Below are 17,561 nucleotides of genomic sequence, written 5' to 3'. Positions count from 1 at the left end.
AAGTTGAAATATGAATATCAAGTTGGAGGAAAGTTTGTTTTTTTTTTTTTACCCAAAAATGGTGTTACAGTATGTTCTTTTTAAGAGTTACAGTATATGCATTGCCTGTGTTTGTAATATTATGTTGTCTGTGTATGCTTGTTTAATGTTTTGGGTTTTTTTTTTTCCTAGGCTTGACGTCTGAGGGGATCTATCGTAAGAGTGGTGTGAACTCCCGTGTGGCAGCGTTGTGCGAGAGATTCCGCTGTGATGCTCGCAGTCTTCGTCTGAGGGAAGGAGAGCACCAGGTGGATGACGTCTCCAACACACTCAAACGCTTCTTCAGGGAGTTAGAGGAGGGACTGTTCACATCAGAGGATGGCAGCACCTGGCTCAGTACTGCTGGTAAGTTTCACAAGAGTGTTCTCCTGCAATATAGTGAAGCTGTGATTTGAGGATGGGTCAGTTCACCACACATTTTTCCAATTGTACCTAGTGGTACCCAGCCATGCAAATAGTTTTATATTTATTTTATGAGGTTTAGAGATACTGTATTTGTTCTGCTGCCACCCCAATACAATAGAGGTGAATAAAATGGAAAATGTGCTGGTTTTTTAAGATAATCCACAGACCTTGCTGTGGACAGTTTGAACAGTTTAGGGACTATTTTCTATTAATTTCAATAAAATTTTATTTTTATAGCAGATAACAGAAATGATCTCATTGCACTTTTCCTATAGAGCAGGTCTAGACCGTACTCTTTATAATATTATTTACAGAGACCCAACAAATCCCACCATGAGCAAGCACTTGACGACAGTGGCAAGGAAAAACTTCCTTTCAACAGGCAGAAACCTCGGGCAGAACCAGACTCAATAGTGGCCGGCCATCCGCCGCTGCCCTGTTAGGTTTTGAGAGAGAGAGAGAGAGCAAATTCCAAATAGAATTTTAAAATAGTAATAATGTAATGGTAGTGCTAATATTAATAAAGTAATAATAATAGGAAAGATAGTCCTAGGAACAATAATGACAATAATAGTAAAAAGGCCAATAACAACAACTGCAGCAGCAGGTGTCGAGCAGGAACACGGGGGGAGCAGGTGGCCTGCAACCAAAGATCCAGTCTCAGTAGCTCCGGAGGTAGAAATACCTGCTGACAGTGACAGAAGTAGTTAAAGAATTAGACTTGCGTTGTATTGTTGAGGCAGGAGACTTTTCGGTGACTGATATCTCAAAACCTCTTAAGGGCAATTAAAGGGGGGAGCAACTGTGGAAAGGGTGTTTTCACATCAAGAAATTTTAAGGGAAGTTTTGAGTCAAACTGAGTGTTTACTATTGAAAGTACACTGTAAATATAACGGAAGCAGAATGATTTCAGTTGCCGGATCAGTTTGCCAGAGATTTTGCAGCTGTGTGTCAGGTGTCATCTTGTTGCTGTTCTGACACAAACTCCTGCAAATTGCTTACCATTTTCCATACATACATCTGAACTCGTTTGTCAGTTCACAAGCAGATATAGCCTTTGTTGTCAGAGCGCTACAGTAAATCTCTATCAGGCGCTTTCACCTCTTTTTTTATACCTTTATCCCCCCTTTCACTGAAAATGTATTCTCCATCTCGCTCTCTGTTTTCTGTCTTGACACTCTCTTTGATCCTGATTCTCTTTATATTGAATTTTAATACTCTGTATTCATAATTGTCTCTTTTACTTCCACTCTCTCTGCCTCTTACTCCAGCCATTCAGGATGAAAGTATGAAAATCTCCCAGTACCAGCTGCTGTTCAACAGACTGCCTCGTGTCAACAAGGCTACACTACAAGCCCTTATCAACCACCTCTATTGGTAAGAAACACACACACATCCACATCCTCTTGTATATCTCTGTGTATGTCTGTTTATTCGCATGTGTGTTTTCCCTGCATGTGTTTCAGTGTGCAGCGTTTTTCTGAGCTGAACCAGATGAACCTCCATAACCTGGCCATAGTGTTCGGTCCCACGCTGTTCCAGACTGACGGGAAGGACTACACTGCTGGCCGTGCCATAGAGGACCTCATACAGCACTACACACACATCTTTGAGGTCAGACTCACTGCTCACTGTTAGACAGGGAGGCGACAGGAGGGAAAAACATTTTGTTCACTAAGCTGATTCATTTGTTTTAAATGATGACATCAGAAAATGGCAAACATATCACAGAATACACAGCTGGACTTTCAGGAACAGACTCCAGTCACTCCTATTTATTTCCAGTAGCATTTAAATGTATATCATTATCATCTTATGAATATAAAGTGATAAGATTATGTTCTTACAGCACTTGTTTGCTTGCACTTGCTTGTGCACTGTTTGTTTCAAGAGAATTCATTAGAGAAACAAGATGGTAAAAGTAGAAGGAAGTGAGGGAGAGAGTGAGGAATTGCATAATGATGGGATTGCCTCTCATGAGCTTAGAACGAAATCCCTACAGCCTAGGGATGAGAATTGATAAGATTTTATTGATACCAATGCCATTATTGATTCTGCTTATCGGTCTAATTCCACACCGACACCACGGTTGAATTTTAACGTTCACGTCACCTGTCTCCACCTCTGCTTTGCTACGTGTATGTGTGCTAAGCCCTGCCCTCAGTGAAACACAGGAAACAGACAGAGGAGAGAAGGAGAAACTAGCGTGACCGGCACGCCGGAATTAATTAAAGGAATTAATAAGATTGGACAACTTGGAACCGGTTGTTCTCAATTCCCATCCCTACTGCAGCCATTGTCAAAATTTACTCTCTTAAAAGACAACTACCCAACTACAGAAAGCATTATCTCCGATGGATTATTTTGTTTTGATAAGATTAAAATGTAGTGGCATGCTAGTGGCATTAACTCAAACATCATCAACAGCGAATCTCTAGTTTCCTGTTAGTTTAGCAGCAACAATGAGTAAATAAAGAGGTTTGAGGTTTCTACTAGAGATCTAAAGGTTGTCATGATGCTGTAATTAATTAAAGTATTAAGTCAGTTGATGATTGATTCATTGTCTGTATGTGAGTGAATGAATGTGTTCATACTTGTTTGCAGGTGGATGAGCAGCAGCTAAAGAAGCAGCTAGACGAGATCACTGTTATCATCCAAGTGCGAGAGAAACTCAACACAAAGTTTCCTGTGAGTCACACTCTAGTTATCTTATTTATTTTAAACGTTTTAACCTAACCTGCCCCTTTGTAGATATTTTACATAACAATGTGGTTTATGTTCCGGTGTTGTGTGCATGCTTATATGCATGTATGGTGCAGTTGGGCATCTATGCATGCTGTTATTTGTTATCTGAATGCTGTTATCTTTCTGTCTGACCTTTTCTGAGTGTGTGTGGGTTTGTGTTTGTGTGTACCGGACACTTCAGAGTACTGAACCTGGAGGACACTTCATCTGTACAGTGTACCTGGAGGAAAAGAAGGACACAGCAGAGCAACATGTCAAGGTGACCTGGACTTCACCGAATGACACAATGTTACTTTACATTTTACATTTTTTGGTGCCCAGCTCTTCTCTGGTGTGGTGTACAATAAGTGCCGCAGAGAAAACAACTGGCTACATTAGTATGCAGCCACCCTTTCACCCTTTGCTGAGGAGAGAAGAACTCTGGATTAACCGTGTTACTTCCTCCTTCAGATCCCTGGTTCTATGACAGCAGCAGAGCTGACCTGTGAGGTTCTGGACCGGCGTAACATCCCAGTTAAAAGCAAAGAGTACTGGAGCTGCTGGGAGGTGTGCGACAAGGAGGAAATGGGTGAGACAGATGGGAAGATTAATGTTTTTCATTTTTATGCAGATTATGATTTTCTGGCCATAAATTATTCTGTTATGCACTTCCACCATTTTCATTACCTTTAAATCTACCTCTTTTTTCTCAGAGTACATATAGGCTCTATTTATAACTCTTTTGGTTTGGAAAGCAACACAGGTTCACATGTAAAATTAACATGAAAGATGACAAGGCCCACAGCGGAACAAAAACAATAACTCAAAGCTTGTGAAGTGCTCGTCACTCAACCTGCAGCCTGACCTACCTAAAGTGACACGAGAACCCCAGAGGCTAAAACATAATTCTCAGCAATGCGACAGTGTGTCGTGGTTTGTTTTGAGCCTGGTATGAGGGCCATCTGGTTCCCCACCGGGAAGCCTGTAGGTGTCTTATCAGATGCCAGTAACACTCAACTGATTTGGCAGATTTCCCATCACTGTCCAGAAAACCAACCTGCTGATCACAGAAATGATAGTGAGAAAAAGGAAGGAAATAGAAAGACTATATGAGTGATGGGAAGAACTGGAGGTAATTCTGTCAGTCACTTTGTTTACTACATACTTCACTTTTGTACTACAATAACAAAAGCTATTTTTGAGTTTGGTATGTATAAGCAAAAGGACAAACTGTTTTCCAGAATGTAAAGTGACATCATTGTAAACTAAATCTGCATTCCATTGTTCACTAAATCACAAAAATATTTTTATAGCTAAATATATTGTGCAATGCCAGTCATGGTGTCAAGAGCTAAGCCTATTTGTCTGAGAATGACAGTGATGTTTTCTCTTCCTTTAAATATTGCTAAAAGTCTTCTAGATCATGTAAACAAATGATTTGAGGTTAGTTCAAATTCTTTTATATCACCCTGCGTTATGTTTCACTGTGCTTCCCTCAGAACGTCCACTGCACTATCAGGAGCGAGTCTTACCCATCCTTCACTCCTCTGGCACTGACTCCGATCTGCTCATCAAGAAACACGTCGCTATGGACGCGATGATTGTCTACCTGGGTAAATACTCAAACCAAACAGCAACAAAATTATTCTCTCTGAATTGCTGCGTTATTGTGCTCCACATCACTTCATTCTTAATAATCTCATCATTCTGCCCTCCAGCCAGTAAAGTGGATGTATCCAAACACGGGATGATGAAATTCAGAGAAGAGCGAAGCATCTTGGGATTAGGACTGTCCACTGGAAGTTTCCACGACCGATATTTTATCCTCAATTCCACCTCTCTCAGAATGTACAAGGAAGTCAGAGTAAGATTAGACCAATTTTACTTCCACTTCCACTTGTTTTTGTTACATTCTTTCACAGGCTCATTCACTCTCTCATTTCTGTCTCTCTCTGTCGGTCAGAGTAACCGTCCAGAACGTGATTGGCCAGTGAAAAACCTAAAGGTCTACTTGGGTATTAAGAAGAAACTCCGTCCTCCCACATGGTGAGTGCATGCATTGTTGCACTGATGTCACTTCCTATCCTCCTCACTGCTGCTAAGTGGCAAAGCTACAGGTGACTGCTCTGAATGCCGAGAGCTGTGATGCTGTACCAGGAGGAAGACAGACAGAAAAATTAAAGACCACCAAAATCAATCGATGATGGTCTGTCACTCACTTCACTGGGCACAAAAAATGTACCAGTCTTTGTGTAGTGTATAAAATGTTCATCTTTATGTCTGTGAATATTAAGAATATACACTTCTTGGTCTGATTACCATTGATATTTATTTTCAGAAAGGGAATGCTATACCCAACCACTTCTCTAGCTTTGGTATATAAGTACTACGAGTACAACACCTCTGCACCACTATACCACTTGTAGGACCTAACATTAATACACTGCTAAGCAAAATGCAATGTTTTCAATCAAAATTTAGATCAAAAGTGCCTCTTAAGCCTTTAGCTGTATCACTAGTTTTGTCTATGAATGTACCATATGAAACCACTGGTGATGGTGACGAGGTATACATATGTACTGTAGGAGCAAGAATACTTTAATCAAGCATGGGTTGAATAATGCAAATAAATGGCAGAAGAAGTCAAAAGTACATTTATTAAGAATATTAATTTACAAACTTTAGGAAATTTGAATGTATTATTAATGGACTTAAACATTTTCATTCAACTGTCTTTTATTTTATTTGAACCAAATCTGTGAATGCTCCTGAGCTTGCTTCAGAATTAATCCATTTAAAACTGTACATAGGTTGAAGGCCAATTCTGTAATCCCACTTGCTCTTCAGCATAATAATTTAAAGGAATAATGAATGGCTAAACTTAAATTATTCATTTTCCAATTTTAGACACATTTAATTATTTGCCTTATCTGAAATAGTTCATGGGGACTAGGTAAATAGAGTGACCACTTGGAGGCAGACTGAGCCCAAGAGTCGTAATTGTACTACTGCTGAACTAATTTTATCTTTCTGTTTCTAGTTGGGGACTGACAGTGGTGTGTGAGAGTAAGAAACAGGAGAAGCCAGAGAGACAGCAGTGGTGAGTAGCTATCCAGTGCTGTATGTACAGCATGTAGACCTGCTCATGTTGTCGGCTTCAACAAGCATACATGGTTCATTCCAAGCTTTATCTGTATTACATCCCAAACCAAGACAGATTTGGTACAGTAGTTTTCTCTCTGAACTTCATAGCTACATACAGATCAACGTTGTTGAAATCATATCAAATTACTTTATTAGTTTGGACCAGTTTGTGGCTCACATAGATACAGTCTATGTATGACAGATACAGTCCTCAGGCATACTTTGTGTGTGTGTGTGTTTCCATAAATTGTATTATCTGAGACAGATGATACAAGATTAAGTTATTACCTAAGATTTAGTCAATAATTTGATTAATCTGTCTCATGGCTATGATTCAGTATTTGGACAACTCCCCATAATGCACTTCAATTACCTGCTTATTTCAGTATGTTGAATAGAACTGAAGAATGAGGTTTTTTTTTCCTTTTAATAATTCCATTCCTGTCCTACTCAGCTTCTCTCTCTGCAGTAGTATACAGCCTTCAGTGCAAACTTATTCAGTCTTTCTGACACGCCTGCTGTTGATGCTGTCAGATTTTTCCCTTAGTGGCAGTATGATAACATTTTTGATGTGCATATAAACATGACCAATGGTAGAAAAAACTAGCGGTTTTTCTGTAGGCAGAGAAAACAGGTCAGATCCCTGCGTGAGAGTTTGGAGAATGAGGCATATGAAAGGTCGGCTCCACCCAGGAGGGAAACACACATGTAACCTGTAACCATGCCTCTATTCTTGAATATGTGTGTACATGCATGTGCACGCTCTGTGTGTGTCCGTATGTTCATGTTACAGTGGGCTCTACACTGTCAACAGCAGTAGACATCAGCAGTGTTGTAATGGGAGTGCTGTTCTCGTCACGCCGTAGGCCGTATCATCTCTCGGTTACGCTCCACCATCATGTCGCTCACAGCGAAAAACACACCTGAGAGGAACAAACAGAGAGAGGGAGGGAATGTGGAGGAAAGATAAAGAGGCAGGGGGAGAAAGTGGAAAGTAGAGAGGCAAAGTTTCACGCTGAAGTGGAGATACTGTATACTAAGTAAGAAATGTTGCATTTATTGCAAGTAAAATAAAACTCAGTGAGGACTAGAGTGGTTACAGATAAGGAATAAAGTAAAAATATGGAAAAATTAATGGATGAGGATGTGCCTGTCTGAACCTCTCTCTCCCAATCTTACTTACCCACCTGTACTTAATGTCGCTTAGTTTTATCCTGTTATTACTTCTATCCCCTCAAACCTCTCAACACTAATTTTCCCTTTTTGTTGCACTACTTTATCACTATATTCTTGCACTCCCTCACTGTACTTAAGCTCACAGGGACACTGATACATTTTCAGAATATTATGTAAATTTTATTCTGTCTTTATGGAGACCCATGATGATGAATGAGCAGCATTTATTCTTCTGCAGCCGATAATGTTCTAGATTAGCGGCCCAGTTAATTGCATAGAAAGCAAATGTATTGTAGAACATTACTGAATACTGTACTGTAGGTTTGCATGCTAGAATAGAGTGACTGTCCTCTTTCGAATCATGGGCACTAATGAGCTCTTCTGGCCCTAATGATGCAAACTAGGGAAAAGGAGGAGCTCTGTGTGTGTGTCTCTTGACTGTAGCTAAATTTATGTCTGTGGTGTACTGTATACTGTTTAGTAGTCTGTATTGGTGTCTTGTTGTGTCTCAGTGGAGAGCACTTGAATAATTGTTGTAGTCTGAATCTGTGCTCATAACAATAATAATTGTGTAAATCAAGCCTGTTTATTCAACACTGCAGCAAAGGGCTAAGTGATGGCAACCTGAAAATATGCATGTACACACACAGACATTACAGAGACACTTTTCACGGACACATGCACGCACACTCAACGCTGAAGGTCCTAATCAGTGTTTCTCTTTCTCGAGAGTTTAAATTAGGAATCACACTCAGTGTTTATGCTTGTAGCGCTACCACCGGGTGCCATAAGAGAGGATATGTCAATTTCAGTTAATATTTTCGATTAACTCTCTCTCTTTCTTCTGGTTCTTTTTTTTTTTATTTCCCTCAGTCTCCTAATGCCTCTCTGACTTCTTCTCTCCGAAGGCCACAAACACACACACACACCACCTCCTGATTTTTATCACACTGTCTCCCTCACTTTATCACCCTCTATTTATTTGCAGGTATATCTGCTGTGACACCCAGTCAGAAATGAGGGAGTGGTATGCTACTTTTCTTAGTATCCAGGTATCTCACACACACATACACACACAAACAAACAAAACATAATTTATGGGCATGCTGTAGCTCTGCTTGAATCTTGACATTTTGCTGTTTGTTTCCACTGACCAATAATCTTTGAGAATGGTAAAAACCAACAGTTTTGGAAGTAGCCCTTAGCATTAGTGATAAAACGGCACTATGGGATGCAGTATATCTCAACAGGACAATTTTAATAGCATGGTACAGTAACATCCTTTAAAATCTTTTTAAACCTGCTGATAGTATTGTAAAATCTCTCCTTCTCTCCCTCTCTCCATCTCTCCCTCTGTCCATGTCAACTCTTCATTACAGTACAATGGCGACGTGTGGCCTCAGGACGGACTCCAGCAGACACGGGTGAGCCGCGTGTTGCCAGACACGCGTCATGGTAACGTGTCACTGATACCACTACGTGGCAGTGAGAATGAGATGCGGAACAGCGTAGCCGCTTTCAGCCAAGACCCGCTTGCTGTGAGTCAACCTACCAATCACTGGGACTAATCTAGGACAAACCAGGAAGCTCAATCTAAAGCTTCTGGCTAATCAGAGACATTGATGCTGCATGATGGTTCAAACCTCAACCTAAGTCCTCACCGAAGAGAACAAATTTGCACTGAACGTGTGCTAGTTGTGTAATATGTACTTTACATTTGGAGGACAGAACTCTATTCAGAATACTGCTTAGTTTAAACATTTGAGATGATTGTGCATCAAAAGCATCAGTCTTGTAAGAACATGCACATTCAGTGGTCTTTCATTATATGTATTTTCTTTTTGTTATTTACTCCAGCCAAAAGGAGGACAGGAGTTGGGGGTTGCACCTGCGCAGAATCAATAATCTCTGTTCCATAATTCATTTTTGATTTAATCATCATGACAGAATCTGGGTTCTTAAACTGCGGGTTTTGACCAAAAATTGACTACATGGCTCTTCCTTGTGAAATGTTTTCATGAGCCTAGATATTAGGACAAAAGAATAAATGACTAATTTGTGTCTGGGTCTAAAAATGTTTAAAAATCCAGATGATGTGAAAAGGAGTAGACAGCAGCATCTTCATATTGTAGGAGGTTTGGACTGAGAACCAACAAAACACGATACAACATGAGTTATTCTGGTGAGGCCCTGCCAAAGCTCACTTCAAAACACCAAGGAAACAACTGAAACAAAGACTAACACATTTGAAGTGAACCCATGCCTGCAGGCAAACTGTGATTAACACTGTGTTTCACTGCACTGCTGCCATATCAGCTCACAGTGTTGTGTACTTGGCAAGAGTTTGACAAACATCACGTTGGTTTGTTGGACTATATTTTGAGTGCGCTGACTTTAAACCAGACCTGCTCAACAACATCAATATCACCCTCTCCATCTGTTCTCTTATTTTCATAAGAATTTTGAGCGCAGCCATCCAAAATATTTCACTCTGCACTCAGTCTTGGTGCCGAACACAATCTGATGATGTAGTTGTCTCCTTCTGCTGTCTATAGCCATCACATGCCTCTCATTAGTTTGCTGCCGACTGTAGCAGCACATAAGAATTCAACTCAGTCTTTGGCAATAACACGATTCCAGGGTTGCTGTGTTGTTGCCTTCCAGATATTTTCAGTGTATTGACTGGATAACATTTTTTGTTGGGAGTGTGAGAGGAGGTGTGATTGCTTTGGTGATGGGGCAGCAGCAGAAGCTGGATTTTTGCAGGATGTTTGTGTATGTGGGGCTGGTGGAGAGAGATTCACTGCATATTGATATATCCAATTTTCAACGTGAAGTGAAAGAATAAATGTGGAACACTGACCGACTGTGTGTGTGTGTGTGTGTGTGTGAGAGAGAGAGAGAGAGAGAGAGAGAGAGAGAGAGAGAGAGAGGATGGTTGACTCCTGTTTATGATTGTCAAGGTGAATCCAATGATGTTTGATATGACTTTTAAATGTTAATATCACCTCATCTCTCTTTTCTCTTTTTTCTCACACTCAAAGAAAACTTCACATTCGTTGTTTGACCTCACATTGTTTGAATACACTATCACCACCTGCCTGCCTGTTAATCTCTTTCCCCCTACATTTCCCTCCTGTCTTCAGTTCATCACTGTCTTCACATGCGGCTATTTCTACACCTCCCCAGTTTCTCCATCTGTCCATCTCTCCCTCTCTGTCATAACCCCCCTCTGTTGTTTATCTTTCAGCTCTTTAGAGATGTTCGATAGTGGTCGCTGCAAGAAAGGTAAGACCATTTAATACACAGATTCTAGATGTACAATTTTCAAATTAAATACATTTTGATTCATATGTCAGTGGTGTATTCTATAGTCTGTGTGAGCTGCATCAAGCTCATTGGTCGACGTAAACACGTGAGTCCTCAATGATTTAAAAGAAAAAAAGTGCAGTGAATGTGAATAAATGACAGTAGATGGGAACTTACATTTTCCACTATCATACCCATAGCTGTTGAAACATGATGAACTCAGTAATGACACAATTAATGAAGTAAATAAATGACAATGAAGCATTTATTTTTTTAAATAAACTAAATGAGAACTTATTTCCCCATAATTCTAGCATAAACGTTTTCATGATGACAACACAATAATTAGATGTAGCCCAAATAGTAAATCAGTACTGTATAATACAAGGGTCCACTGAAATTGACACATGATAAAGTTTGAGTGAAAGATAAAGCAATATCTCAGTTTAAGCTCATCTGTCAGGCTGTGTATCTGCATTTATCTGCTCTCTTGACTGCTGCTTATTGAATTCACATGTTGTCAGAAGCCTCATAACTGATTGCCACAATATTCGTAGTCTGGATGAAAATTTAAAGCTTGATCTCTCAGGGGACTTTGAAAATGCTGTGAAACTGGTTTTAGGTTTAGGGATAAAAGCTACATGTTAGTAGTTTCAGTCTGCTGTGATAGATTAAAAAAACATAAACACATATTGATGAATAATAAGTTTAGGATGTGACAACACTGATTTGAATGCTGTCTGTTCTTTAAAGGGCGGACGGTCAGCCTCAGATGACCTCAGAACATTCCAGTGACATCATCATTCCACGACTGTAAGGACCAGAATGACTCATACTGTATGTGGATTATGGCCTTACACTGCCACCTGCTCCTTTGAATATGAACAGGACCAAAAAGTAAACGGACAACAGGATCACATGTAAAATATAACCTCTACTGGCTTCCTTGCACAAATGAATTTTACTTGACTTGATGTACAGTCGAAGCAGCTGGGACAGTTTGATGGACTACAGTCACCCTGAAGATTTCCTAACTCGCTTCCAGCTCGACGTGCGGCAAGTCTGCGCCCAACGTTCCACTGTTTCCAGTGGTCAGTGGCATGTGACTCACTGCATTGCATTATGGGACACAGGCATCAAAGACGTGCTGAGAGAAACCTTCATTTCTTTAATGTTTCAGAAGAGACTTAGTCAGGTTAGTCTAGGCACTAGCATTGAGTGCTTAGCAACTTTTTTTAATAGAAGATTGAAGTTTATTGACTTGCAGATGTAGCTGAATGTGATTCATAATTTTGTGACGTTTTTAGCACTCTTTCTGTACTGTTTCTTTGCTCAAAGAGTTGTTGGGAAAATCCTGCAGTTCAAAATTGCTATTGTAAGCAAAGGTTATGCCATAGGAGAAGGTAACCTGATTTTGTCCAGAGTTTGTTCCACAGGGACCATGACCGGGACTGAGAGAAAAGCTGAGATATGACAGGTGATGGATCCGTGTCTGTTACTCCGCAGGATATTTGCCAGTGCTGTGCAAAACCTCAGTCAGAGTTGCATATCTGTGCTTGTGTCCATTCGTCTGCATATGTGCACCAGTGTGCATACAGTATGTGTGAATATGAGTACGTGTGTGGACAAGTGTTAACTAATCGAATGAAATTGTGTCTTTTGGGGTGTGAAGGAAGGAGAGGCATGTGCTGGAAAACATGACTTTTCTTAAGATTAAAAGAAGAAAGTCACAGTTGAGGGCAACATGGCTTTTGTCAGAAATTGTTCGAATACAGTATGTGATAAAATAAGAGAAGTACTTGATTTACCATTATCCCTTATTCTGAATCAAATAATCTCAGTGCACCAAAATTAGGTCACATTTCAAACCATATTTATGTATTCAAAACACTGTTTTTGCCCCGGCCTAATCAGTAGTCTTGTCTGTCCCCTTGAGCTCTCTTTTCTTCCTGTCCTCACAGTCTTCAGCACTGCCTTCTCTCTGTAGGACAGTTTGCAGTGCATGGGCAGTTTTGTCATTAACCAGCAGTATTTATAAAGTTTTAGATTATGAATTAGTCACATTGGAATAAACGTGTCTTTTTTTGTTTGTTATGCACAACGTAGAATCTTTGCAGTATATTGTTATAGTTTGTTCATCAAAACCCCAAAATAGGGAACTTAAGTTCCTGTCTGTATGCACAAGAAACACATTAAAGTGTGTTATAATCTTCAATCATTCTGAACTGCCCATCTTCGCCACCGTGTAGTGTTTCCTGTGTGCCGCATGTAGATTTTCCCTGTTGTAAAGATTTCTTATTTATTTGGACAGCAGAGGACGCTAGCTGCTGTGCTGAAGCTGCTCCACCTCTGCTGTGTGTGTGTGTGTGTGTGTGTGTGTGTGTGTGTGTGTGTTTCATGTTCTTATATCCCAGTGGGGACTTTAACCTGAATGCACACTAACCCATGGGGACTTGTGTCACCGTGGGGACAAAAATTGAGGTCCCCATGGGTAGAGACTGCTTTTTGAGGTTTAAGACTTGGTTTTAGGGTTCAGGTTACAATTAGGTTAAGGTTAGGCACTTAGTTGTGAAGGTTAAGGGGCGAGGGAACGCATTATGTCAATGACTGTGCCTCACGGGGATAGTGAAGCAGACGTGCGTGCGTGTGTGAGTTATTAGCTGCCCTCCAGCCCAGACCTCAGCAGGAGTCGAGAAGCCTCTGTATAGTAATATAATTACACTCCCTATAGAAAGTCTTCATTCCTTCCATGTTCTTTTTTTCATGTATTTGTTGTATTTCAACTTTGACTCACAGTGGATACCATAAGTACTTTTTTGACACCGATCATCAGAAAATGGATATTTACAAATTGATCAAAATTAGGTACAAATATTAAACACAAAATCATTGTTTGCATAAGTATCCAGTCCTCTCAAGTCAATAAGCTCTGCATGGGAACTGTGATCAAACTGTCAATTTAAAGTCCTACCACAAAGAATTAATGTTTGGACTGTTGGACCTGTAATATTTATTTGACCCTCCACCTTCACAAGTCTGCACAGCAGCATCAGGATCAGGGGATGCTTCTCTCCACAGCATGACGGTTCAATCACAGGCTTCATTCTGGAGATGGTGATGTGTGATATTAAGGTTACGACGATCATAGTGTTAACTCATCCGACAACACAATCTTACTCCACTTTGTTTCACAGTCTCCTATATGCTTTCCTGGAAACGTTGTATGAGTCGAGAGCCATAAAGCAGCAGCTGGTGAAACACCAGTGATGATAATTTAGCTCTCTGGACGTTTTCTTGCATCTTTTCCCTGAATGGTAGTTTTCAGCAAACACACATTTCTCTTCATAGTTTATATAGGAAATTGACAAGCTTTTGGACCTTTCAGATACAGGTGTATTTAGTTAGTTACTTTTCACACCTGAGTTACTCACAAATGATCCCTTTTTTACTTTTATTGATTTTTATTGTTGTTACTTCTGAAAACATTTGGCTGCAGCCACGATGGGTGAATACTTATGCAATCAGCTATTTTCTGTTTCGTATCTGTATAATACATTTATAGAAGTTTGTAGCGATCTTTTTACGACGTACTTAGTACATCACAGTGATTCAGTGTTGTAAAACATTAAAGTATAAAAGTCCAACAGGGTGTTTGAACATGCTTTTTATTAGCTTTTTATTTCTCTCTCTTTTCTTATTCTTTTACTCTGAATTTTACTCATTTTAAATCTCTGAAACTCTAATAAACACATTCAGTTACTTGTGTGTGCATTTGCTGTGTCTTTGTGAAAATACATGTAATTATAGTGCATAGTCACATAGTTTCTTTTACTTTCAAAAAAATGTGTTTTTCCAAAAGGTTGATGCCCTCCAGCTCTGCTTTGCCCTCATGGTAGTCCACTTGTTTTTCTTCAGTGCTTTTATGAAATTAATGTACAAACACACACATACAGTCAACCTCTAATCTGCCCTGCAGGGAAACTGAAAAGACAAGCTGGGCTACAAACATGTACACAACATATTACACTTGTACACAGTCAACACAAATATATAGGGACAGAAACTTTTGTAATGTCTGCGGGTTTCATGGCAATGTCATGCTACAGCCATAACACAGAAGCCTATAGATGTGCTTTGAGGAAAAATGTCAGGAGTGGGTGTGTGTGTGTGGGGGGGGTGGTTGCAGTGATCATAGGGAGAGCCCTGAGGAGGTTTACTCTGTGTGTGTGTGTGTGTGTGTGTGTGTGTGTGTGAGAGAGAGAGAGTGAGTCACGGTGGTCCACCAGCTCTCCATTCATTCTTCTAAGCAGAGCTGACACATCAGGGTCACTCTGTACCTCGAGACTCACACACAGGAGGCCTTCACTATACCGTTCACACATGTACACACTCGCACAGGAGACCCACCGGGAAAGAACACACACATATCAAAATGGCCTTTATTACATAGGTCATAGCAGCAGTTGCATAAAGCAGAGGGATGGAGGCAGATGAGTGCAGTTCAGAGCAGGGGCAAGAATGGAAGACTGAGATAAAGTCCAAACTGAGGAAATGAGCTTCAGGGGTGGACCTACAGGGTGGCAGGGCGTGCCAACTGCCAGGACCTGCCAGCCCACCTGCCAGCTCCCAAAAATAAAATGTAAATTTTCATCGAGCACAAACAGACAAATAATAGGAGGGACAATGGCAGCCACCAGCCTCCCACAGAAATCTGGACATCCACCTGTGTGAGCCACTTTCCTTCATTTCCACTCGGAGCACACCGCAACAAGAACAGCGTGAGTGAGTGGCACTTAAATTGGCTTTCGCTGCATGCTGCCTGCGTCAGCAGACGTGGAAGCTTCTTTAATGTGAAGCGCAGCCTGGACCAAGTCAGCAATGAAAAGCATGTGTGGGTTTGAGTGCATAATGACTGTGGCCATTGCTTTCTCAAAGATCAGTGGTGGAATGTAACTGCGTACATTTATTAGTATGTACTGTACTAAAGTACACATTCAAGGTACTATGTAACATTATACTTCTACACCACTACATTTGTCTGACCATGTATCTCCAAAAGTGGGGATTTTGATTAATGTTTCTGATAAACTGAAGAATTAAGGTTTCCTTAATGGATTGACACAATTCTCCTACTTGTTAAGCTAAATTACCCGGATTGGCTGGAAAATGCATCGTCACAAAGCTGAAAACAGGGCTGTTTTTCTGAGCTCATGAAATGTTGACTTTTTAGAGATACGTGGTTCTCACAGGACAGTGACGCTACAAACATATGATGATCTTATAGACCATGATGCATTGCTGTAGATTAAACTGCTCAACTGTATATAAAGTGGGTCAAATTAGCTCAAACTTTAACATCTACAGCAGTAAAATACAACACACACATTATTGCAGCAGTAATGTTAATCCAAAAACATCACATTTAATAAAACACTGACAGGGACCATTTTACTGCACAATGAGTACTTTTACTTTGGATACTTGAAGTACATTTTGATAATACTTACATACTTTTACTCAAGTAAGGCTCTAAATGCAGGTCTTTAACTTTTAATTTCTTATATAGAAAGATATAAGAAAAAGCCTGTACAATGTTTTATAAAGATATATTTAATATTTATAGTAAAGTCATTAAATAACTACGATGCTAGAATTGTTATTTACACAAAGTCAGATCAGATTCTATAGTAATTTTATGGCTGTAGTTTGTGATGTTATGAGGTGGACAAAATATCAGATCCAGTCCACTACAGCACTACCACATCAATGTAAATTCTCAGAATATGACTGAATCAACAGACAAACAACTAATGCGGGACTATCCACAAAAACTGAACATTAATAAGTAAGGTAGTATTTATTGCAATTCCATTTGCGCTGTAATATATTGTAAGGGTGTTTATATTTTTCACGTTCCACTCTCTGTGTACCAGTCACAAGTATTTGTATAAGATTAGAATTCTAACTGGACAGTACAGCAGAAAATACAGCGCTGACATGTTTCATTTCCTTTATTCTATACTCACTATAAACTGTAATCTGGGAGGAATTTTGAGAGGCTTTAGTGGTCCTGTTGGCCACTAATGTTGTGTTACTTTAATCAGGGAGCAAATCTTTGCCTGATGCAATGGTGCCTGTGAATTTGTCACTAAAGTTGCTGCTTTGAATTTGGGTTAATTTATCTCAAGACATGTTTGGAAATAGCCCATGCAGTTCAACAAGTTGATTTGAATTGCAAATCTGTTCAATTTTACCACAAGCAGCTTTAAAAAGGGAATGAGCTGGGAGAAATGGTTCCGCTGATAATTTTCTGTTTTTATCTGCCAAACAGAGTGATGCATTTACTGGCCTGACAGTAATTCATTTCAGCTTAGTATTTACATACATAGTCAAATGTATGTCATTTACTCTGTAATTCTCTGCTAAGTGTTGTCTTGGTTTGGATCTTTCCTTCTTCTCTGCTTTAGAGTAGCGTGAAACACTTTCCACTGTAATTTGGTATTAAAGCGGGCTGCATAAATGAAGTTTGATTTGATTTCCCTCTTGAAAGTACCATCCAGTGCTCTTTAAAAGCAAACAATACCCTGACCTGCTCTGCAACAGCAATGCTTTGATTGTCTACAACGCTCATTAATCATGAACTGTACTCCATCTATCGGTGGCACACTGTAGATTTGAACCAATCATATTTATCTGCCATACCTTGCGTCCTTCATTGCACCTTCTACATCAGTACAGATCTGGATAATTACTCTGCGCCCCCT

At 39.9% G+C, this 17,561-nt stretch overlaps 1 protein-coding gene across 8 annotated transcripts in view; it reads left to right on the top strand.

Annotated features, from left to right (window-relative positions):
- Positions 1-14,556, top strand: part of LOC122879146 (arf-GAP with Rho-GAP domain, ANK repeat and PH domain-containing protein 1-like) — a 54,286-nt gene extending 39,730 nt beyond the window's left edge. For 6 of the 8 annotated variants that reach the window (XM_044202904.1, XM_044202905.1, XM_044202906.1 and 3 more), the window contains 14 exons: positions 172-384; positions 1,716-1,821; positions 1,911-2,058; positions 3,049-3,132; positions 3,371-3,448; positions 3,640-3,757; positions 4,668-4,781; positions 4,887-5,032; positions 5,132-5,214; positions 6,209-6,268; positions 8,477-8,540; positions 8,868-9,026; positions 10,739-10,776; positions 11,551-14,556. In XM_044202904.1, coding sequence (XP_044058839.1) covers positions 172-384; positions 1,716-1,821; positions 1,911-2,058; positions 3,049-3,132; positions 3,371-3,448; positions 3,640-3,757; positions 4,668-4,781; positions 4,887-5,032; positions 5,132-5,214; positions 6,209-6,268; positions 8,477-8,540; positions 8,868-9,026; positions 10,739-10,759 — 1,394 coding nt within the window. In that variant the 3' untranslated portion in view covers positions 10,760-10,776; positions 11,551-14,556. The remainder of the gene's footprint in view (positions 1-171; positions 385-1,715; positions 1,822-1,910; positions 2,059-3,048; positions 3,133-3,370; positions 3,449-3,639; positions 3,758-4,667; positions 4,782-4,886; positions 5,033-5,131; positions 5,215-6,208; positions 6,269-8,476; positions 8,541-8,867; positions 9,027-10,738; positions 10,777-11,550) is intronic. The other 2 variants (XM_044202910.1, XM_044202909.1) reach the window with 2 other exon arrangements.
- Positions 14,557-17,561: the final 3,005 nt, after the last annotated feature.

This window comes from Siniperca chuatsi, linkage group LG7, assembly GCF_020085105.1.
Source record: "Siniperca chuatsi isolate FFG_IHB_CAS linkage group LG7, ASM2008510v1, whole genome shotgun sequence".
NCBI classification, from domain to species: domain Eukaryota; kingdom Metazoa; phylum Chordata; class Actinopteri; order Centrarchiformes; family Sinipercidae; genus Siniperca; species Siniperca chuatsi.
Note: the sequence above shows the minus strand (reverse complement) of the source record. Positions and strands in the feature narration are given on the sequence as shown.